The 23,735-nt window shown below is 56.1% G+C and overlaps 1 protein-coding gene and 1 pseudogene across 1 annotated transcript in view; both read left to right on the top strand.

Moving 5' to 3' along the window:
- Positions 1-23,735, top strand: part of LOC137464097 (zinc finger protein 3-like) — a 208,821-nt gene that overhangs the window by 6,360 nt on the left and 178,726 nt on the right. The window contains exon 2 of the mRNA XM_068175405.1: positions 859-1,380. Coding sequence (XP_068031506.1) covers positions 859-1,375 — 517 coding nt within the window. The 3' untranslated portion in view covers positions 1,376-1,380. The remainder of the gene's footprint in view (positions 1-858; positions 1,381-23,735) is intronic.
- Positions 17,298-23,735, top strand: part of LOC137464098 (uncharacterized) — a 1,364,046-nt pseudogene continuing 1,357,608 nt past the window's right edge.

The raw sequence follows: 23,735 nt of genomic DNA, 5'->3' as shown, positions 1-23,735 counted from the left end.
CCCCGCGAGGGGAATTTGGGGAGGTGGGAGTGGGGCAGCGCCAAGGCCGGGCCCCCCCGCGCTGTCCTGGCGGGAGCGGCTGCAGTGGGGACCGAGTGCGGGTGGAAGCGGCCGAGAGCCCAGCGCTGCCCCAGCCCGACCTGCCCCAGCTCCATCCCTGCCCCTGCGCTGGGATGCTGTGGGTCTGGGGGGAAGAGGGAGCCGGCAGTGGGTGCTGGGCCTGGGGGCAGGAGGAGAAGGGAGGGAGAAGCAGGGTTGAGGAACAAAATGGTCAAAGGATGGACGTGGCAGGAGAAGGTGGGATTGTGCAGGAGAAGGAGGAATATCAGGAGGAAGAGGAGTGTGAGGAAGAGCAGAGACACAGGAGGAGGAGCAGAAACAGGGAGCACCACAAGGTTCCACCCCTCCCTGTATCTGCAGCCTCCCCCCAGCCCCAGGAGCGCTGCTCCCCCCACATGCAGCAGGTGACTGTGGAGGGGGATCCAGGATTTTCACGGGGTGAATCTTGGTGTTTCTGAGCTTGCTTGGGCTAAATGTTGGTGCTTTGGTTTTATGTGGCAGCTGAATCTTTATCTTTTGGAGGAGGTTTTTGCTGACTTGTGAGGTTTGGGGTGTTTTTGATCTGTGTCTGGAAGTCTACAGGATTTTTGGACTGACTCTTGGTGTTTTGGAGGTTCTCACAGACACAAGATTCCCAGTGACTTCTTGAGATGAACTTGGGCTATGAGGAACCTCCACTCCATGTTGCTCTCCTCTTCTTTTTTCCCCAAACCAGGATTTGTCATTCCCAGGGCGTGGCTGGATGGAGGAGGAGGAAAAGCCCCGGAGATCCTGCAGGAGGAGGGGCTGCAACCCCAGCCCAGGGAGCTGTGGGGAGGAAAGAGCCCCCCTGAGCCAGGAAGGCAGCCAGAGATCCAGCCGGAGCACGGAGCTTCTGGAGAAGGCTCATGGCAGAGAGAAGCCCCACAAGTGCTTGGAATGTGGGCAGGGAGTCCGTTGCAGCTCCCACCTGATCGAGCACCAGGTGATCCACACCGGGGAACGGCCCTACACCTGCTTGGAATGTGGGAAGAGCTTTGGGCAGAGCTCTGCCCTGGGAACACACCAGCGCATCCACACTGGAGAGAGGCCCTACGAGTGTGGGAGGTGTGGGAAGAGGTTTCAGACCAGCTCCAATCTCCTCCTACATGAGCGGATTCACACAGAGGAGAGGCCCTTCCGCTGCCCCGACTGCGGGAAGGGCTTCAACCGCAACTCCAGCCTCACAAGGCACCGGCGCATCCACACTGGGGAGAGGCCCTACGAGTGTGGGGAGTGTGGGAAGAGCTTCTCCACGAGCTCAACCTTGACCAAACACCAACGGAGGCACCACTAAGGGACGTCCTGGGAGTGCCCCCAGTGAGGGAAGGGAGTGAGGGAAGAGTTTCGTGGGCTGCACCAGCTCCATCCCCCATGGGAGGATCCGGGCTGGATGATCCCCAGTGACCCCTGTTGTTCAGAGCCCTGGTGATCCGTGGTCCTGGTGATCCCCGTTGGCTGAGGGGATGGTTTTGGCTTCTTCTCCTTGTGCTGCTGTGATTTGGGAGGGTTCCCATGGATGGGGGAGGGGCAGTGAGTGGGGGGTCCTGTTGCACTGGGGGGGGCTCATGGATCAGGAGGGGTCCCAGCATTTTAAGGGGGGTCATCTAACGGGGTGAGGCAGTGCACGGGGGGTCCCGGTGCTCGGTGACTGGAAGTGTCGGAATCCAGGACATCCCTCTGGCTGCCCTGGATGGCTCGAGCCCCTGGCAGGGGGCTCGGAGACCTTGGCACGGTGTCAAGAACGCCTGTGGCTTTGGTTTTAGCCCCTGGAGAAAACTGCCAACGTTGTATGAGGAATTACAAGCCACGAGGGTTTGAGTAGGGTGGTAGGTGAATTAACACAGGGTGAAAAAGTAGAATTTTAGGGTTTTAAAATAAAGGGTTCAATGGGACAAGATGGAGGGATTTGGGTGTGTCCTGACCTTCTTCTCCTTCTTCTTGCCCTCCATGTCTTGCTGTGGTGGTGACACTTTTCTCTTGGTTGAAGGTAGAGTCACAGTGTGCAACATGAATGATAGGTGTTGGCACGTTATTGTAAACACAGTACAGGTACTTTTTAGTGTAAAAGGCAAACACCGCCCTGAGGGCAGGGAGGCTGCCACAGACCCGACCTGCCCGACAGAGCTCAGCAGAGCGGACAAAGCATGTTATGGATAAGAGAAAATAAACGACCTTGAGAAGCAAAGCTACGCATCCCGACTCCTCCTTTGGCTGCATGGGCTGGGAGAAAAGGACTTTTCACAATCTCAGGGTCATCTCGACCACCAGAAAACCGAGAGGGGGGGTCTCCACTCGTCCCAGTGCCCGGTGAGGGGGGGTGGGGGCACTGAAGGGGGTGCAGGTGCGGTTTTTGGGGGGTCCCAGTGCCCCCCGGGGCAGGGTCAGTGCTCAACAGTGGGGGCTGCCTGGGGCCCCCCCGGCCCCCAAATCACAGCTGGGTCTCCTGCAAAGCACTGAGGGGAGGCTCGTTCACCCCCCCGCCCCCACCAGCGTCGCCACACACCTTCCCAAAGTGTCCCCAAGTGCTCCCAAAGTGTCCTCAGAATGTCCCCGAGTCTCTGCAGAGGTGACCCCGGCCCCATGGCAGCCCAGTGGTGATGTTGCTCTATCCACAGCAGCCTTGGGATGTCTTGGTGGCTCTTTGGCACTGCTCGGCCACCGTGTGGCCACTGTGGCCAGGAGAGGGACAGAAGAAGAGGCTGTTGATGTCCCCAAGTGTCCCCAGCAGGTGACGTGTGGTCAGTCGGGCACTGGCCTCCCACAGCTGCTCGGCCTTGGCCACCGTGGCCACCAAGGCCGCAGGGAAATCAGGGGACACCTTTGTTGTCCCCTCCAGGGCTAACTCGATGTCCCCAATCCGGCGCTGCAGCTCCTGGGGGAATGCGGTGGCTTCGTCACACGCGGCCACCAAGTCCCCCAGCAGCCACAGGTACAGCTCCAGCAGCTGCTCCCTCCTGATGGCCGCATCCCTGCAGGTGTCGTGGAGCTTGGTGGCCTCCTTGGCCACCTGGGCCCCGCTGTCCATGAGCCTGTCCAGCACACGCTGCCAGGCGGTGGTCAGGGCTTTCACACAGGCCCAGGTGGTCCCTGGGGTGCCCCCGAGTTTGGCCAGGGTCCAGCCCAGGGAGGGGACAGGGCAGTGGCCCAGGGAGGGGACACAGTAGTGGCGCAGGGCGTCCTGGAGGTGAAAGATCAAGATCCCCACAGCCACCCGCAGGAACTCTGGGGACACGGCCAGCAGCACGTCCTGTTCGGCCTGGCCACGGTGGCCATCAGTTCTCTCAGGGTGGCCAGCAGCTCGCCCAGGGTGGCCACCACAACCACCTTTGCCTCCAGCAGCTTGGGTGGTGGGGACAGCTGATGAGGGGACAGGGGACGAGTCAGGGACCTGGTGGCACTTATGTCCTCTTATGGTGGCACCCAGGTGTGACATCACCTGCCCAGGTGTGACATCACCTGCCCAGGTGTGACATCGCCTGTTCCCAGGTGTGACATCACCTGTCCCCATCTTTCCCAGCTGTCACAGCGCACCTGTCCCCTGCCCATGCCCCTCCCCCGTGTCCCTGCTGACCTGGCACAGGTGGCCCCGTGTCACACGGAGCTGTCCCTGCACCTGCCCAGGTGTGACAGTACCTGTGCCCAGGTGTGCCAGGTGTCACTCAGGTGTGCCAGGTGTCACTCAGGTGTGCCAGGTGTCACTCAGGTGTCACTCAGGTATGCCAGGTGTCACTGAGGTGTGACAGTACCTGCGCCCAGGTGTGCCAGCTGTCCCCGCACAGGTGCCCCGGTGCCTGACGAAGCTGTCCCTCCACATGAAGGTGCGCTCACAGGTGCTGCAGGTGTAGGGCCGCAGCCCGGTGTGGGTTTCCATGTGCTCCGTCAGGTGATGTTTCATCCTGAAGCGCTGGCGCCCCTGCGCGCAGGTGAAGGGCCGCAGGTCCAGGTGCTTGTTCACGCGCCGCTCGCGCGTGCTGCGGTGTGAGAATGCCTTCCCGCAGTGGCACGCGAACACCTTGGCCGAGCCGCACAAGCTCACCTGGGCGGCAGGTGAGGGCTGCGAGGGGCTGGGATCCGCCTCTGCAGGCGGCTCTGGGATTCGTGATTCGGGCGGGTCTGGGCGAAATTCCCGAATTTTCGTGCGAAATTCTGCCGGTCCTGGTCAAAATCCCCTCAGTTCAGTCCGGAATCCTGCTGGTTCTGGTCGAAATCCCCGAATCTTTGTGTGAAGTTCTGCCGGTTCTGTGTAAATTCCTGAGGTTTTGTGCTCAATTCCTCTGATTCCAGTTAAAATTCCCTCGTTTTTGCGTGAAATTCTGCCGGTTCTGTGCACAATTCCTTCAGTTCCACGTGGGATCCACCCACTTCCCTGCAGGATTCCCTCATTTACAGGCGAAATTCCCCCAATTCCTTCGCTTCTGTGTGAAATTCCGACCGGTCCTGTGCAGAATTCCCTCATGTCCATGTGAAATTCCCTCACTTCCGTGCAGAATTCCCTGATTTCCATGCAGAATTCCTTCATTTCCCTGCGGAATTCCATGAATCCCCTCGCTGCTCCAGGCGCCCTGGCCCCTCGCAGATCCCATTCCCAAATTTTCCCAGCTATTCCCGGGTCCCATTCCCAAATTTTCCCAGCTATTCCCGGGTCCCATTCCCGAATTTTCCCGGCCGGGCTCCCCCCCCTCTCCCACGCTCCCTTTCCCACCCTCCCCGAGCTCATTCCCACCGGGAATTCCCGGATTTTCCCGGCGCTCCACCCCTACTGGCTCCTCATCCTCCTCATCCTCCTCCTCCTCCTAGGGAGCTCGGGCAGCGGCGCCGGGAGCAGCGCGTTGGTGCTGCTGGGGGATTGGCTGTCGCTGGCGCGGCTGGAGAGCAGCCGCGAGGAGGAGGAGGAGGATGATGAAGATGACGAGGATGATGAGGACGAGGAGGAAGCGGGCGGCTCGGCAGCGCGGCCCTCCCGCAGCAGCTCGGTGCACTTGTCCACGATGTGCCACATCTGCAGCACGCTGCCCACCGTCAGGAAGCTGAGCAGGTCCCCGCGGGCCATGGACAGGCGCCCGGTGTAGGCGCAGCCCAGCACCAGCGCGAAGGCCGCGGGGTCCATGACGCCGGGCAGCTCGATGGAGTCCAGGTTCTTCAAGAACAGCTGGTCGTGGAAGAAGGGCGAGGACGCGGCCAGCACGGCGCGGTGCGCGCGGAACTCGCGGCCCTGCGGGACAGAGCGGGAATTGAGCGGGACAGAAATCCTGCCGGGGCAGGTGAAACGGGGAATCTCATCAATGCGATTGCCTGGCAAAAGCTTCTGAGAATGTGGAAACGACAACTGAGATGGAAATGAAAAAAGCTCTGAGATGGCAAACCTTGGTTACTGGACAACTGGAAAACAATGGCATGGCCGGCTGAAGGGAAGGTGAAACAGGAAAGCCTCATCAATGCGATTGCCTGGCAAAGGATTCTGAGAATATGGAAACGATACGTGAGATGGAAATGAAATCAAGCTTTGAGATGGCAAACCTTGGTTACTCGACAACTGGAAAACAGTGGCGTGGCCAGCTAAAAGTAATCCCCTTTTGATGAAACAACACCCTCTGCTTGCAGACAGCTCCAAGGGTCAGAGCAGACCCTACTGGCTTGGCAGAAGGGGTCCAAAGAGAAGTTTGTAGGGTTTAAAATGTAACACAGTATGGTAATGTCATGATTCTTATAGGCTGTATGCAAATGCTATAGGATTTGTATCCTGTACTGGATTGGTTAGTGAAAATTAGAATATTCAGCACAGAAGATTTATGGTATTGTAACGGGAACTCCTCTCTCTTTCGGGTCTCTCTTACAGGCCTGCTCGGAGCTGCAGCTGGCAGCCCCAAACAGGGCCCCTGCCAATACAAACAGGGCAATATAAAAGTTTATTGCCCCTTTGCAATAAACCCGGGTTCCAAGCCCTGGCTTCAGAGATCTCTTGTCTCTGTCCTTCCCAACCATCCTACCCACCGTCCTCCTACAAAATCCGTTCCAGATTCAGGGGAGAAGTTCTGAGCCTGTAACGAGCTCATCTGTGCTCGTTAAGGCTCATCAAGGCTCCCCCTTCTCACAAGAGAGAAAAATCAAAAACTTGTGCTGGCAGAATGACCTCGGCCAGAGAAGGAATTCGAAAATTCGAACTCACAAGATAAGCAGGGAGAAGGAATTAAAAAATTTGAACTGAGAAGGAATTCGAAAATTCAAACGCCGAAGATAAATGGAGAGAAGGAATTAGAAAATTCAAACTCCCAGGATAAGTGGAGAGAAGGAATTCAAAAACTCAAACTGAGAAGGAATTCAAAAATTCAAACTGCCAAGATAAGCGGGGGCCCCTTTGTTGGGGCAAAGGCTGAGGGTGACTGAGAGCTGTCTGCACAAAGGGCAAGGACCGATAAAAACTGATAAAAACTGATTGCAACTTGAAACTGAAACCAGTAAAATGAATATGCATGAGGCTCTCTGCATATGCATAAGCAAGGGGGATATCGGTGCTACCATGCCCGAAGTCTGGGAAGAATGGTGCACAGAACTCCGTGATATCAGAAGGCTAATTAATTACTTTATTATACTATAACTATATTACACTATATTCACTAACAAGAACTATCACTCACTAACTGGAAAAACCCGTGACTCTGCCCAGAGTCCCGGCACAGCTGTGGATCCAATTGGTCATGAATCCAAACAACCATCGCCAGAATCCAATCCAGCAATCACCTTGGGGAAACAATCTCCAGACCACATTCCACATGGGCACAACAACAGCAGCAGCAAGTGAGATTAGAATTGTTTTTATCCTCTTTTCTCTGCTTCGCTCAGGAGAAATCCTGAGAAAGCCAAGTCTCTCTGTGTCCAGAGGGCATGTGAATGCCACACTCCCCCCTTCAAAGGACATGCATAAGTCTGAGTGTTGCCCTGATTTTTAAAAAGTGTTTTCTTTATAGTTCTTTTGAAAGTTTTAAAGTTCTCATAAAACTTCTTTAGCCTTCTGATAATGTTTACATATTTGAGAGTCAGAGGTCCCACACAACTTCATGTGAAAATGGAACAGTTTCCATCTTTCTCTGTGGGTGGAGGGAAATGCTTGACTGATCTTTGGACCAGTGTGGTTGGAGAGGTGGTAATTCCATCCTCCAACCCACGGTCACCTTTGGAATTCTAGAAATGCCAGATGTTGGAATAAAACTTTCTCTCTCTTCTCCTTTGACCTTACGGAGCCTCTGTGTGCTCATTTCGTGTCCAACAGCGACATCTGGTGGCGCCGCGTGTGACCCACACCTGTGGGTGACGTCTTGATTAACCCTCTCTCTCCCGGCCCTGACTGCAGCCCAAGCGGGCTCGGCCGCTTCTGTGGGTGTTGTGGTTGTCGCCCTGGTGCTGGACAGCTGGAAAGATGTCCTGGAATGGAGCGGGGTGTCTTTCTCGTGGCTGGGATTTGAGTCCCTGTTCCTCTGGGGAAGGGAACGGGGGTTTTTTTCTGACCCGGAGGAGGCGTTATCTAAGGAGGTGTGGTCTGGCTTGGGGGAGCACCCTGGGGACTTTCTCGCTGCTGAGGGTTACAGTGCAGGTTCTGTGCGGTTGCTTCTGCTCTGGAAACGCATCCGGCTGTTGCAGGGGTCGGAGTCCCCCAGTGTGAGAGACAGTCTGAAGTTTCCTTCATTTACCTCATGACTGTCGCAAGGGCCCTGCAGACCCTGACAGGAGCTCTGGCCTGGCTGAGGTGGATGCAGACGCTTGCCCAGTGACTGTCAGCAGCTGCGCTCGCTGTGCTCCTACAGAACACTGCATTCCTGCAGGCTGTGACCAGCGGTGGCTCGTCCCTGCGTGCCAGCACCTGCTCCACAGACCAAGGGGCTCTTCACAATGGCCCATCAATCTGGCCTACCTTCTGGCCAGATGCCACTCGCTTTGGCTAAGGACTGTATAAACTGTAACTTTTTGGGAAGACTTTGGTTAACCACCATGCACGACGGCGAATCCATGTGGCTGGACCATTGAGGATCTCATCTCGACAGTGGTAGCTATAATTCCCCTTTCCCCTCTTTTCTCTCTATCCTTTATTTCCTTTTCTGTCCCCTCTATCGTATTTGCTGTCAGTATTTGTGCATTTGTTGTGATTAAACTGATGGTCCCCTGCCGTTTGCCTTTTTGCACTTTTGGGATCAGTTAACGAACCAGACACCCCGCACGAGCGGATCGTGACACCCCTAAAGCCCCGGTTCGGTGCTGAGGGATGCTGAGGGCTTTTCGGAGGGGGAGGCGGGAATTTCCCCCCACTTTTCCCCTGGAAGGCTGCGCTGCGTGACGGATCTAGCTCTCCCGCGGTGGGCCGGTCCCTTGGCCGGCTGGATTCGAGCGGCCAGGAACTGGGTCCCCGCGGGACCCTCGGAAGCGGCCAGGCCAACCCTGCCTGTCCTAGCGCTGCAGGAGCGGCGGAGCGGGCGGGATTCGCCGTCCCTCTGTGCCTTTCCGGCCCTGGAGCACGGCGGGGAGCCCCGGGCTCAGCCTCCGCCTCTGTTTGAACAGGATTCGGTGAGAACGCTTTGTCCGAACTGTGGCGTGTCCACTACATTTCCTCTGGGCGCGGGGGGGCCGGGCTCAGCCGATCCCTCGCCGCCCTCTAGCCCGAGGCCAGCATCACTGGCCACTTCTGAGCCAGCGCAGCCTGGTGTGCAGGCCGGGCGGGGGAAGCTGCCGGGCGCGGGTCATGGCCCGACTTTCGGTCGTGGCCCGACTTTCGTGTGCGGCGGTGCCGGCGGTGGGGCTTCCCGTTACGGGCGGCAGCCTTTTGGGGGCCGTGCCCGGCGGCCTTCTCCCCCCGCCGGCAGTGAGGGGGGCCAGGGAGCGGGCTGGGCCGACTCCGCCGCCCGTCCCTCCCGTGTGTCATAAATGAATGCTCCAATTTATTAATTAAATTTATGGATTGGTCCAAATAAAAATTTAGAGAATAACAACAAAAAAGCCACTATCCAAAAAAAGGCAGTGCCGAGCCCGGGTATCAGTGCTGGGTGAGACACAGGTCTGACTACTACAGCAAAGGGTCTCCTATGCTTCATGCCTACTGTCCTGTCTGAGTGATTTTTATATGATTTTTCCTGCCCGAGGCAGAGTTCCTTTTCTTCCTTTTCAGACTGCACATATTCATGTGGAGTTCTTTCTCTGTGGCGAGTTGTCCGGAGTGATGAGCAGAAATCCGGTATTGAGATGTATCTCCCCGATGGCTCCGGCTATCTCAATCTCAGATATTTATCGAGTATTCATCGTCCAGGTGTTCCTCGGATCACCTTGATGGAGGATCCATCTGGGGGCTGGCCACGTTCATTTGATTGTAAATGAAGTTCTCCCTCCCTTGTCCAGGTGGTTCCGACATTGTGTTGCAATCCCTGTCACTGGCTTGTGCGTTTTAAAACTTCTTATAAGAGTATACCTTAACAGTACATAACTATAAAATATATGACAATTTTATTTGCACAAATTATCATATATACCTATAACACGTGGATACTGGCGCTGCAGTGGCTGCGGGCGCTGCGGTGTTCGAATTTGCCGCAAATGATGCCGCGGCCGGCGGGAGACCTGTGCTTTGCCGGGACCGTGCTGGGGGGCTGGGGGTTCCTCTGCAGCTCTATGGACTCTCCCTCCGTGTCAGGTCACCGTGCATCCAAGAGAGCACGGGCGATTCTGGCGGGGGGTCAGAGATGAGGTTGATGACACGATTGCTTCTCCCCCTGAGCGTGGCCTCCCGGATTGCGGAGATGGGAGTTCTGGCCCTGCTGATGCTGCAGCGGGCGCGACATCGCGTGGTGTCGAGCCGACTCCCAGGCATCTGTCCCTGTCCCTGTGGGGCCCACGGGATGGGACGCAGCAGGTAATGGTCCCTTACTGGCTGGTTTCCAGGCGTTCCCTGTGATCAGAGGTGCGGTTAACACCCATCAGCTCTTATCGTGGAAGGCTCTGATGGAACTCGGTGATAGGGTTGGAAAATATGGTCTGGGGTCTGTTGAAGTTATGAAGCTGCTTAGGGTACTTGCGGCTGACACCTTGACCCCTTCTGATATTAGGAGTTTGGCCTGTATTCTGTTCCAGCCTGTGCAGTATGACCTTTTTGAGACCAAATGGGCTGAGCTGGCAGCCAGAGCAGTGGCTCACAATACTGCGCTGGGTCAACAGGATCCCAGGCGGGTTGTTAGTACCGATGTATTGATGGGCACTGGCAACTATACTGGTCCTGGTGGGCAGGTTGGTTTTGATCCCCTGGTGCTGGTCCAGTGTCACACGATAGGCGTGGCAGCGTTGGTTCAGACCATAGAAATGGCTGCTCCAAAGGGGTCGTTGGTGACTGTTGTCCAGGGAGCTGATGAGTCGTTTCTGCACTTTGCAGAGAGGATATCTGCCCCTGTGGAAAAGCAGGTGGGCGTTCCTGAGGCAAGGAAGCTTTTGCTTAAACACCTTGTGAGAAGTAACTGCAATGCCGATCGTAGGAGAATCATAGAGGCTCTTCCTGGTGATCCTTCTGCCCCGCAGATGGCAGAGGCCTGTGCAGAGGTAGGCACCTCAGGTCATAAGATGGCTGCCTTGGCTACTGCTGTGCAACCTGCCGTGGCTACTGCTGTGCAGTCGGTCTGGATAATGCTGCAGGGCAGGCAGCGACAGCAGGGGAATGCTCAGGCCAGCAAGAAACGGAGAAAGAAGGTACAGCAGGTCACACAACCCCCTTGTTTTTGTGTGGTTGGTGTGGAAGGCTGAAACACACTGCAAATATCTGCAAGGCGACTGTTCATGCTAATGGCCAGGCTTTGCCTGGCTCAGGAAACGGGAAGCAGAGCGCGAAGGGGAGACACGCCCAGACACAAGCTTCTCTCCAAGCCCCAGTGCCAATGGAGGACTGCTTAGCTGGCTTGCAGCCAGCACCCATGGCTTAGCAGGTGCTGATGTCTGCACGGAAGCAAGAGTTGTCTTAGCTTCTGGCAAAATCCATAAGGTTCCCCTGGATGCCGTTGGTCCCTTGGGTGAGGGCATGAGTGCTCTCCTTATGGGGACATCTAGTGCCACCCTTCAGGGCATCATTGTGCACATGGGGCTCATTGATGCAGATTTCACGGGACAGATTGTGCCATGGTCTCCACACCCACCCCCCGTCACTATCCCAAAAGGGACTCGAATTGCTCAACTTGTGCCTTTTAAGTCTTCTGTTTGCAGGACAGTGGATCAGTCGGGAGGTGAAGGCGGCTTTGGATCCACTGGGCTGCCTCAAGTTCACTGGTCTGCTGTCCTGACCAAAAAACGTCCCGAGATGCTGTGTACTCTGTCTGTCCCTGGCGCAATGCTGCCAGAGATTCATCTCCGTGGGCTTCTTAACAGCGGCACGGATGTCACAGTTCTCTCCCTTGCTGCCTGTCACCTGGAGTGGCCCTTGGATCCAGTGGAGACGCCTTTTGCAGGACTGGGAGGAACGGCGCGTTGCTACGTGAGCCAGCAGCCTGTGCTGATCGCGAACCCAGAGGGACAGACAGCCGTGATTTGGCCTCACGTTACTTCAACTAGTGTTAACCTCTGGGGGAGGGATGTTCTGTCCACGTGGGGGGTGCACATCGGGACGGATTTTTGATGGGGGCCACTGCGATGAAGGGCGCAGAGTGTCCTGTGCCTCCTTTACAGTGGCTGGTGGACAAACCCATCTGGGAACCTCCCTCAAACAAATTAGTCACCCTTCGAAACCTGGTGCAGGAACAGTTGGAGCAGGGTCATCTGGAGCCTTCTACCAGTCCCTGGAGCACTCCTATCTTCTGCATCAAGAAGAAATCTGGGAAATGGAGGTTGTTTCAAGACCTCCGAAAGGTCAATGCCGTGATGGAAAGCATGGGAACATTGCAGGCAGGCATGCCATCGCCTACCATGCTTCCTGCAGATTGGCCGATCCTCATTGTGGATTTGAGGGATTGTTTCTTTACAATTCCTTTGCAACCCAATGACAAACTGAAATTTGCCTTCTCGGTGCCAGCAATCGACAATGCTGAGCCCGCACAGCGATATCAATGGAGATTTTTGCTCCAGGGCATGCACAACTCTCCTGCTATATGCCAATGGTACGTGGTCCGTGCCTTGTCTGGAGTTCACAGTTTCCTGATGCCCATCTTTATCACTATATGGACAGCATTTTGGTGGCTGCGTCCACCCAGGATGAGCTGCTGAGGATACAGCCTCAGTTGCTCGATGCTTTGCATTCTCATGGGCTGCAGGTGGCTCCAGAGAAGGTTCAACAACAACCTCCTTGGAAGTATTTGGGGGTCAAAATTCTGGAACGGACAATCCAACACCAGGAGGTGCAATTTGTACATTCAGTGAAGACACTGAAGGATGCCCAGAAGTTGATGGGTGTCATCACTTGGTTACGTCCGTACCTGGGACTAACCGACGCACAGCTGTCTCCTCTGTTTGATTTGTTAAAGGGAGACTCTGATTTAAAGTTGCCTCGCACGTTGACCCCTGAGGCACGTCAGGTGCTGGAGGAGGTTCAGCAAGCTGTTTCTGCTTGCCAGGTTTATCACATTGATCCTTCCGTTGATGTCACTCTGTTCATTGCCACTCCAGATTCCCATCCCACAGGCATCATTGGCCAATGGAATGAGAAATGGTCTGATCCTTTGCACATCCTGGAATGGGTTTTCCTGCCCCATCGGCCGCAGCAGACGGCGACTGCATTGTTTGAGCTAATTGCTTGCTTGATAATCAAATGTTGGCAACGGTGTTTGCAATTGATGGGCGCAGATCCCACAGAGATCACACTCCCGGTATCCTGGGAGGATTTTGACTGGAGCTTTGCGCACAGTGTATCCCTGCAAAGTGCTCTGGAAAACTTTTCAGGGCAGATCAATTATCATCTGCCCAGCCACAAGCTACTGCAGGTGGCGAAATCCACACAAATTTCTTTGCGGCCCAAAAATAGTCAGGAACCCGTGCAAGGGCCCACCGTCTTCACTGATGGCTCGGGGAAGACTGGAAAGGCCATTGCTACCTGGCAGGATGGATCTGAATGGCAGGTTCTAGGAGGTCATCAGGATGGATCAGCCCAATTGGTTGAATTAAGGGCTGCTGTTATGGCATTTGAGAGATTTTCCCAGGGACCTTTCAATTTGGTCACGGATTCCGCCTATGTGGCTGACATTGCACAGCGATTGGGTCATTCAGTGTTGAAGGAGGTCAGTAATCCTGCCTTGTTTCATTTACTGAAGACATTGTGGTGTGCCATTCAGGCCCGGGTTCATCCATTTTATGTTTTGCATGTGAGGAGTCACACCAACTTGCCAGGATTTGTGGCAGAAGGTAACGCAAGGGCTGACAGGTTGGCTAACCCGGCGTGGGTAGCACCTCAGCCTGATACACTCGCGCAGGCCAAGGCATCGCATGGGTTTTTCCATCAGAACACACATACCTTGCAGAAGCAGTTTCAGCTGACGCCAACGGAGGCTCAGGACATTGTCGAGTCCTGTGACGACTGCCATGCGCTTGCTCCACCTTTACCAGCAGGGGTAAACCCCAGAGGCCTTAGGGCTTTGGAGCTTTGGCAGACTGATGTCACCCAGATTGCCGAGTTTGGCCGGCTTAAGTATGTGCATGTCACGGTGGACACGTTCTCTTCTGCAATGTGGGCTTCTGCTCACACTGGAGAGAAAGCCCGCGATGTCATTGCCCACTGGTGGCAGGCTTTTGCCGTCCTGGGGGTACCTTCTGCTGTGAAAACCGACAATGGTCCTGCTTACGCATCGCAAAAGGTGCGGCAGTTCCTGCAGTTGTGGGGTGTGTCACACAAGTTTGGTATCCCTCATTCTCCAACTGGTCAAGCTATTGTAGAATGCGCTCATGGTACCCTGAAGCGGGTTCTTCAAAAACAGAAAAGGGGAATGCAGGGTGAAACCCCGCACAGTCGGTTGGAAAAAGCATTGTACACCATCAATCATCTTACAGTGCAACAGAACTCAAATAACCCTGTCATTTTGAACCATCATTTTTCATTGCAGGCTGCGGACGAGGCACATGAGCCTCGAGCAAAGGTTCGAGTGCGGAATTTAGTCACCAAACAGTGGGACTTATGACCTTATCGCTTCGGGGCGCGGGTATGCTTGTGTGTCCACAGATACTGGGGCACGATGGGTACCTTCAAAGTGTGTTCGCCCTGACCTGCGACCACAGAGACAGAATCCGGCCGACGGGCAACATGGAAACCGTGACCAACCTGAAAGGCATCAAGTGGGTGAATCGCTGAGTGATGACTCGGATGCAGACAACACGAGTGATTACTCTGATGATTCCTCCATGAATGGACACTGAACACTGTTCATTTTTCTTTTTCCATTTTCTTTTTTTAAACTGAGAAGGGTGAGATGTCGCCCTGATTTCTTAGGATTTTCTAAAGCCTTCTGAATTTACATTCTTGTAGAGAACTTTCTCACGCAACTTTCTGTAAACAACCTATTGTTTTGCATTCTTTCATAGAGGTGGAGAAATTTGATAGACTGGTAGTTTGTCCAGTGTCATTGGAGAGGTGGCACGTTCACCTTCCAATCCACTGGCACCTTTTGAGAACTATAAATGATTGGAGTCAGAAAAAATAAATTAGTTTCTTCATGGTGACCAAAGCTGTGGTGCGTCGTTTTTCCTTGTGTCCTCTGGTGACATCCCAGTACTCCCATCATCCCAGTTCCCCCTTATCCCAGTTCCCCATTATCCCACTCTCCCAGTTATCCCAGTTCCCCATTATCCCAGTTATCCCAGTCCCACATTATCCCTCTCTCCCAGTTATCCCAGTACTCCCATTATCCCAGTTATCCCAGTTCCCCATTATCCCACTCTCCCAGTTATCCCAGTACTCCCATTATCCCAGTTCCCCATTATCCCAGTTATCCCAGTTCCCCTAACCCACTCTCCCATTTATCCCAGTACTCCCATTATCCCAGTTCCCCATTATCCCAGTTATCCCAGTTCCCCCCATTATCCCAGTTCCCCAGTTATCCCAGTTCCCCCCATTATCCCAGTTCCCCATTATCTCAGTTCCCCCCATTATCCCAGTTCCCCATTATCCCAGTTATCCCAGTTCCCCCAATTATCCCAGTTCCCCATTATCCCACTCTCCCAGTTATCCCAGTTTCTCCCCCATTATCCCAGTTCCCCATTATCCCACTCTCCCAGTTACCCCAGTTTCTCCCCCATTTTCCCAGTTTCCCCATTATCCTGTGCTCCCCAGTTATCCCAGTTCCCCATGATGCCTGAGAGACTGGAGAGATTATATGGAACTGGGATAAAACAGGGAATGGGATCAAATAGGGATGGGGATCCTATGGAATGGGATAAACTGGACTGGGATAAACTGGACTGGGATTATATGGAACTGGGATAAAACAGGGAATGGGATCGAATAGGGCCTGGGACCCTATGGACTGGAATAAACTGGACTGGGATAGCCCAGACTGGGATCCTATGAACTGGGATAATCTGGACTGGGATAGCCCGGACTGGGATCCTATGGACCTGAATCCTATGGACTGGGATAAAATGGACTGGGATTATATGGAACTGGGATCCTATGGACTGGGATAAACTGGACTGGGACTATATGGAACTGGGATAAAACAGGGAATGGGATCGAATAGGGCCTGTGACCCTATGGACTGGGATAAACTGGACTGGGATAGCCCAGACTGGGATCCTATGAACTGGGATAATCTGGACTGGGATAGCCCGGACTGGGATCCTATGGACCTGAATCCTATGGACTGGGATAAACTGGACTGGGATTATATGGAACTGGGATCCTATGGACTGGGATGAAACAGGGACTGGGACCCTGTGGAATGCGATCCTATGGAGTGGGACCACCCAGACTGGGATAACATGGACTGGGATCCTACAGACTGGGACTGCACAGAGTGGGACTGCACAGACTGGGACCACATGGATCAGGACCATAGAGACTGGGATAAACAGGACTGGGATGATATGGAATGGGATCCTACAGACACGGAGCATACAAATCCCAGTACAAACTGGGATCGCATGGAAGAGGAGGGGTGAAGAAGGAGAGCGAGTAGGGCTGGAAACAGGAGAAGGAGATGGGAAAAGGGAGGGGGAAGAGGAGGAGGAGGAGGGATGGAAGGGGAGGGATGAAGGAGGACAGGGAGGAGAGGATAGCACACAGGAGGAGGAGGTGCGATGGAAGAGGAGAGATGAAGGAGGAGAAGGCGAGGGGGGGTTAGGGAGAAGGAGAAGGGGGGAAGGAAGAGGAGAATCAGGCGGGGTTAGGGAAGAGGAGGAGGGGGGGAGAAGAGGAGGGAGGGAAGGGCAGGGATGAAGGGGACATTGGGGGTCCCGGTGGCGGCTGCCGGCAGAGGCAGCCTGGAGGAGCAGAGCCCTGTGTCCCCCAGGAGCCCAAAGTGGGGAGCCCAGAGAGGGGGGAGCGCCGCCATCGGCGGGACCCTCAAGAGCCTGGAGAGGGGCAGGGGGGACTCCTTGGAGCCCCTGCAGCCCCAAGCAGAGAGGAAGGGGAGAAGGGATCCTGGGAGCCCAAAAAGCCCCAGCAGCCCTAAATGGGGAGAGCCAAGAGAGGGGAGCTTTTGGGATTGCTGGGACTCCCAGCAGCCTGGGGAGGGCGGGCAGCGAGGAGAAGGGGGACCCCCAATCCAAGCGTGACCCCCAGCAGCTGGGACGGGGGGAGCCCCAAACAGCAAAGGGGAGGGAGCAGGGACAGGGAACTCCTGGGAGGCTTTTTCAGGGCTGAATCTTGGTGTTTGGGAGGTTTTATGGAGCCCAGGTGGCCAGGGACTTCTAGAGATGGACTCGGGCAGAGGGACCTTCAGACTCAAGGTGCTCATCCCTTGTTTTCCCCAGACCAGGATTTCCCATTCCCAGCCCCTGGGAGGCGGCGAGGAAGAGGAAGACCCTGTCCTTGTCCTTGCTCCCCCAGAGCAGGAGCTGAGGATGGAGAGCAGGGAGGACAAATCCCTGAAGCAGAACCTCGTGGAAGAGGCTGATTTGAGCGGCTCCACGACGCAGGAACCCAGCGGGAAGGAAAAGCCCTGGAGATGCCGCACGAGGACAGGCTGCAAACGCAGATCGCGGGGATCTGAGGAGGAAAGACCCACCCTGGGCCAGGGAGGCAGCCGGAGATCGAGCCGGGGCTCGGAGCAGGTGGTCCATGAGCAGCTCCATGATGGGGAGAAGCCCCACACGTGCTCAGAGTGTGGGAAGAACTTCAGGAGGAGCTCACACCTGATCAGGCACCAGAGGATCCACACTGGGGAGAGGCCCTACAAGTGTAGGGAGTGTGGGAAGAGCTTCAGGCGGAGCTCCCACCTGATGAAGCACCAGAGGATCCACACTGGGGAGAGGCCCTACGAGTGTGGGGAGTGTGGGAAGAGCTTCAGACAGAGCTCCAGCCTGAACGTGCACCAGAGGATCCACACTGGGGAGAGGCCCTACGAGTGTTCCAAGTGTGGGAAGAGCTTCAGCCAGAGCTACAGCCTGATCAAGCACCAGAGGATCCACACTGGGGAGAGGCCCTACGAGTGTTCCAAGTGTGGGAAGAGGTTTCAGACCAGCTCCCATCTCCTCACGCACTATCTGGTTCACACAGAGGAGAGGCCCTTCTGCTGCCCTGACTGCGGGAAGGGATTCAGGCAGAAGTCCCACCTCATCAGACACCAGCGCATCCACACCAGGGAGGGGCCCTACGAGTGTCCCCAGTGTGGGAAGAGCTTCCCCAGCAGCTCTACCTTGACCAAACACCAACGGAGCCACCGGTAATGGAAGCGCTGCAAGTGCCCCAATGTGAGAAGAGCTAAACTCCATCCCCCACTGGAGGACCCACATTGGGCACAGCCCTGGTGACCCACATTCCCTGTGATCCACGTTGGGAACACACCCGGCTGCTTCTCCTTTCCTATTGACCTTAATTTTTTTCTCTTCTCAATTTAACTGCACTCCAAAAGCCAAGAGGCATCGATCTTTCCCCTCAAAACCACTCACATGCCACTGAAAACCACTGAATTTTAACCCATAAAGGCTCAATCCCACCTCAATTTGCTTGTTCCCACCTCAAAAATCTCAATCCCACCCAAAACTCACTCGATTCCACAACCTCCAGAGTGAGATGGGGTTGAGAGGAGATTAGGAGAAGTGGGATCCCAGTTTGGAGCGGTGACATGGGGACTGTGTGGGGATGGGTGGCTGGGATGTATTTGATAGCAAATAAAACTTTCAGACTTACTGATTTCTTTACCGTTCATTTTCAGTCCGTGGCAGTTCTGTCTGCAGAGCGCCACCTCACAGAGTGTCCCCTCACAGTTCCCGCCCTTGGCCTGGCCCCGCCCCCTTCCCCTCACGATTCTCGCCCTCGGCCTGGCCCCGCCCCTTTCCCCTCACGGTTCCCGCCCTTGGCCTGGCCCCGCCCCCTTTCCCTCTCGGTTCCCGCCCTTGGCCCCACCCCTTCACCTCACGGTTCCCGCCCTTAGCCTGGCCCCGCCCCTTCCCTTAACAGTTCCCGCCCTTAGCCTGGCCCCGCCCCTTTCCCCTCACGGTTCCCGCCCTTTGCCCTCACGGTTCCCGCCCTTTCCCCTCACGGTTCCCGCCCTTTCCCCTCACGGTTCCCGCCCTTTCCCCGCCCCTTTCCCCTCACAGTTCCCGCCCTTGGCCTGGCCCCGCCCCTTTCCCCATATGGTACCCGCACTTTGCCCCGCCCCTTTCCCCTCACGGTTCCCGCCCTTTCCCCGCCCCTTTCCCCTCACGGTTCGGCCTTCGGGAACGGGGGAGGAGGAGGAGGGAGGGAGGAAGAGGCGCAGCGGCAGCCGGGAGCGGCCGGAGGAGAGGAGAGAAGGAATCGCGGGGCCCTGGCGCTGCCAGAAGTCGCCGCAGCCCCGGGAGCATCGCCCCCCATCCCGCAGGTGCCCGGGGAGGGGGAGCTCGGCCCAAATATCCCGGGGGGTGCCTGGGTTGGGGTTTTTTGGGGAGGATGTTTGGAGCTGGCAGGGCTCCAAAGCCGAGCCGCAGCTGGCCCTCGGGGGACATCGGGGGGTCCCCGGGAGGTGTTTTTGGGTGGTCCCGGGGCCGGCAGTGGCTTCTCCCAGTACGAGCCCAGTTCGTTACAGTATGAGCATGGTAACTTTCTCTCACTCCCTGCAGGATTCCAGTCTCTCCCAGTTTGATCCCAGCTTATCCCGACCTGTCCCGGCTCCATACCCGCTACTTCCGCGGGCTGCCAGGGCTGCGGGAACGGGGCACCGAGGGTGTCGCTGCTCCTGTTAAAGGAGGAGGAGGGAGGGAAGGGCAGGGCAGGGATGAAGGAGGAGGAAGAGGTGCAGCTGGAAGGAGGGAGGCGTGGGGAAAGCTGCATTCAAGGCTCTTCATTGACTTCTCATTGTCCTGCTCGGAGCTTTTGGAGTTTTGTGCCAGAAATCTCTCCCCTCCCCCACTCACCCACAGGGCTTTGGGGCGGTTTTCCCTTTTTGGGGGAAATCAAAGCGATGCACGGATACTCCGAATTAGGGGGCAGGAGAAGTGGGGCTGCTGGGCTTCCCGCAGAGCCGGAGCCGGCGAAGGCGAAGGCGCAGGGCCGGGAAAGCCGTGTCGGGAGGTGCGGAGAAGTTTGTTGGTGCTGCAGATCGATGCCGGCCCGGGCCCGGGCCCGTTCCAGGGCTGTTCCTCATCTCCGGCTTTGCCCTCCCACAGCCCGGGGGGCCCTGAGAGCGCGGGGCGAGGCTGTGCCGTGTGCAGAGCCCGCCCCTCGCTGCCATTGGCCGCTGCTGCCGTCAGTCGCGGTTCTGGCGCGCTGATTGGTGAGAGCGGGGCGAAGCACGGCCCCGCTGGCGGCCTGAGGGCGGCCCTGGCTCGGCAGCGGCGCCATTGGCGGAGCGTCTGTGCGGGCCCGGGAGCGGCGGCAGCGGCCGGAGCGCGGGGAGGCGGCATTGGCGGAGCTCGGAGGCGGCCCCGGCGCAGGTGGGAGCCGCGCCGGGTTCTGCGGGGGCTCGGGGCTCAGTTTGTAACCAAGAGTCGGGTGCAGCCGAGAAGGCTCCAAGCGCCTCCTTCCAGGCTGACTCTGCAGATGCCGAGGCTGCTCTGGGCTCTGCCAGGGCTCTGCTGGGGCTCAGCTCTGGGCGAGGCTGGGCCCGCTCTCCCCTCACATTGCTCCGGGCAGCTGAGTCACACAGGGAGAAGGAAGGGACACGTCAAGGGAGTTGAGGTTTAAGAGAGTTTTTATTCAAAAAACTGCCATAACAAACAGGCTGTCATAAGAGCCGTAACAAAGAGGTTGTCCTAACTACCTTAACCAACTAGCAATGCTATCTACCATAACTAACTAATTCTCCTAACTAACTGCTGTAACTAAACGCTGTCCTCCAGTCCTTCATCTCCTCCGCTGCTGCCTCAGTTGCTTTGCTGCGGTGATCAGAGGGGTCAGGCTGGAGAGAGGCTTGGCTGATGATAAAAATGGGTGCTGCCCAAAGGAGAAAAAAGAAAGAAATGAACCGTTACTTTCCAGAGTCAACTTCCTCACAGGCTCTGTTGCAACAGGACAAAGGGAAATGGTCTGAAACTCAGGAGAGGGAAGCAGGCTCAGATGAGGTCTGAGGCAGAATTTTTTTAGCAGGAGAGTGGGGAAGCACTGACAGAAGGTGCCCAGAGATGTGGGAGGTGCCTCCTCCCTGGGAACATCCAAGCTCAGGTCAGGCAGGGCTCTGAGCCACCTGAGCTGCTTGAAGATGGCCCTGCTCACTGTGGGGCCCCAGGTGTAGATGCCCTCGAAAGGCCCCTGCCAAGCCAAACCAGGCGAGGATTCTGCTTGCTTTGCGTGTGGAAAGCAGCGAGACCGGAGACCATCGGAGGGGGCCCCACAAGAAAACCCCTCCCTGGCGCTGCTGCTTCCCCTGCAGCCGCTTGGCATTCACCTGCAGCAGCTCCTGGGCAGACCAGCGCCGCTCCTCGTCCGGCTCCAGGCTGCACTCGAGGAAGTCCCGCAGCAGAGCCGACAGGCGCCTGGGCTCCTGCAGCTGCGGGGTCCCGTTCTGCCGGATCAGAGCGCGAGCCTGCAGGAAAAGCAAACTCAGCGCTCTGCCAGCTTCCTTCCCACCCACAAGTGCTCACATCGACCCCGGCTTCCCAGCCCCAGCTCCAGGGGCACTTTCCTCCCTGGCAGAGATGCTGCTCACAGCTCATTTTTCTATGCCAACCAAAAAACCCAGACCCTGGTGCTGCCTCAGCCATTGTAAAGAGCTGGTGCACTTGCTTCACATTTTCAGGTCATCCTCACAGCCAGAAGAACTGCAACAACGTAAATCCCAAAGCAAATTGTGTCTGGAGACTGCAGAATATGTGTCTGTGTTGAGGCTCCAGTTCTCCTGGAATTCCCTTCCCCATGTGCAGAAACCTCCAGCTGCTGCTCCCAGTGCAGGCTCACCCTGTGCTCACAGGCCTCTGCAACCACGGGAGAATTGGCCTCTTACCATGGCCCTCGTTTCCTTGAAGTAAGGAGGTTCTCCTTCCACCATCTCGATGGTCACAATGCCGAAGGACCAGATGTCCACCTTGGGGCCGTAAGGAGAACTGGTGACAACTTCTGGGGCCATCCAGTGAGCAGTGCCCACCATGGAGCTGCGCTGGTCCTGCTCAGGGCTGAGCTGAGCACTGAGGCCAAAATCAGCTGAGGACAGAAGCAAACACTGTCAAAGGCAGCTGGAATGAGGAAACCAAGCACAAAGACTCCCCGCTCTCAGTCTGAGAATGCAGCAGTGAAGTCAGCTGGAAAAGTCCTCAGGGCTGTAGCCAAGGAAAGATGGATCTGAACTGGACCCTTAAAGAAACCCTCAGCTTTCGTGCAGTTGCTTTTACTGATTCCCTTGGAGCTTTAGATCCCAACTCCTGCCCCTCTGGGAGGGCCATTCCCAGAGCAAAGGCACCCCTGACAGCCTGCTCCTCTCCTGAGCTCTCTGCAGGGGCAGCCGCTCTCAGCTGGCAGCAGGGGCCGGGCAGTGCCCCCAGCAGCCCTTGTGGGGCTCTGGCCGTCTCTGGGAAGCAGCCCCACAGCCGCACCCCAGGAGTGCCGTGCCTGGCCAGGAACACCCACCCAGCTTGACAGAGCCGTCCATTCCCAGAAGGATGTTGGAGCTCTTCAGATCTCTGTGGATCACCCGGTTCGAATGGAGGAAATGCAGGCCCTGCAGACACTGAGAGACAACAAGAAACACGAGGGTAAAAACCAATGGCCGGAATATATCACACAAGAAAGGACAGGTTAGAATTCTGCCAGCAGCGACTTTGCTCTGACAGGCCAGGAGTGCAGTGCAGACAAGCTCCAGACAAACAGTTCAGGGCAAAGCTGAGAACAGCACATCAAATCCAAAACAGGCAGAGAGTGCCACAACAGCAGGAAAGAGAACAAGAACAGAGTAGAAGTGCAGTGCTGCTGGCAGGCCGTTCACTGCAGGGGCTCTTTCTTCTCCAGCTCATAAAAACAACAGAGAAACAAAGCCCTGAGCATGGAGCCACTCCTGCTCTCACGCCCTGCTGGGAAGGATCATCGTGTCCAAGCCAGGGCAGTCACAGGCAGGATCCCTCACCTCCCGACTGACAGCTGCCATCTCTCCTTCAGCCATGCGTGTCTGTCTGACAACGTCCTGCAAAGTTCCTCCATCCATGTATTCCATCACCAGCCAGAGATCTCCATCAACAAGGAAGCTGGAAGAGGAAAGCAGTGGCATGGAGACCAATGTGCAGTGCTCAATGCCCCCATGGAAAAGCCTGGAGTGGAGTTTTGTTGCCAGGTCACTTGTCAATGAGGACAGAATCCGATGGAGAGACATTCCTGCCAGGCTGCACAGCCCTTGGGATCTGCACAGTCTAAAGGAGGAGACCCCTGTGAGAAAGGAGAGGCCTGAGATGGCAAGCAGGTGAAAAATGCAGTTTAGCAAAGGCCCAGATCAATGTGGAACCACAACACTGGCCCCCAGCTGGTTCAGCTTCTGAACTCAGCAGTTCCACCCTTCCCTGCAGAACAAGGCAACACAGCTCCCAGGGTTATCCAGGGGAGGAGGCCGGGCAGCACTTGGGACAAAAGGGGTCAGAAAACATTTCAGAAAGTCCCTTCAGAAACAGGCAAGGCAAGTGACAAATGGGCAAATGAGGCATTTCTGGGAACAAGAACCTGGTCTTCCTGGCATCTGCAGCAATGGGAAAGGTCTGGGAAGAAGAAGCCAAGGCAAATAATTTCTGCTGTGGTTTATCAGCACTTGTTGTAAGACACAGAAAACAGGGTCAACTTGAAGGGAAAACCGAAGCAAAGCAACAAAATCACACGGAGGGAGCAAACTGCCAGGCTGTTGTTTTGGGAAGATACGGCTGGGTCAGGCATTTTCAAATCAGGCTACAGACTACGGATGCCAGGAAAGGTTAAGGCAGGGCCCGGGCACGGGATAAGGCCTGGAGCACTCACCTGTCCAAAGAGCTGACAATGTTGGGGTTCTTCTTGTCCTTCAGGAGCAGGAGCTCATTCACAGCTCGTTCCCTGTTCTGCCCTCTCAGACTCATTTTCTTTATGGCCACCTGAAGGGACATTGCAGACCTTTAACTGGAGGAGTCTGTGGCAGGAGGCT

The sequence above is a fragment of the Anomalospiza imberbis genome, chromosome 36 (genome assembly GCF_031753505.1).
Source record: "Anomalospiza imberbis isolate Cuckoo-Finch-1a 21T00152 chromosome 36, ASM3175350v1, whole genome shotgun sequence".
Lineage (NCBI taxonomy): Eukaryota > Metazoa > Chordata > Aves > Passeriformes > Viduidae > Anomalospiza > Anomalospiza imberbis.
The sequence above is the reverse complement of the archived record's forward strand: the minus strand, read 5'-3'. Positions and strand labels throughout refer to the sequence as shown.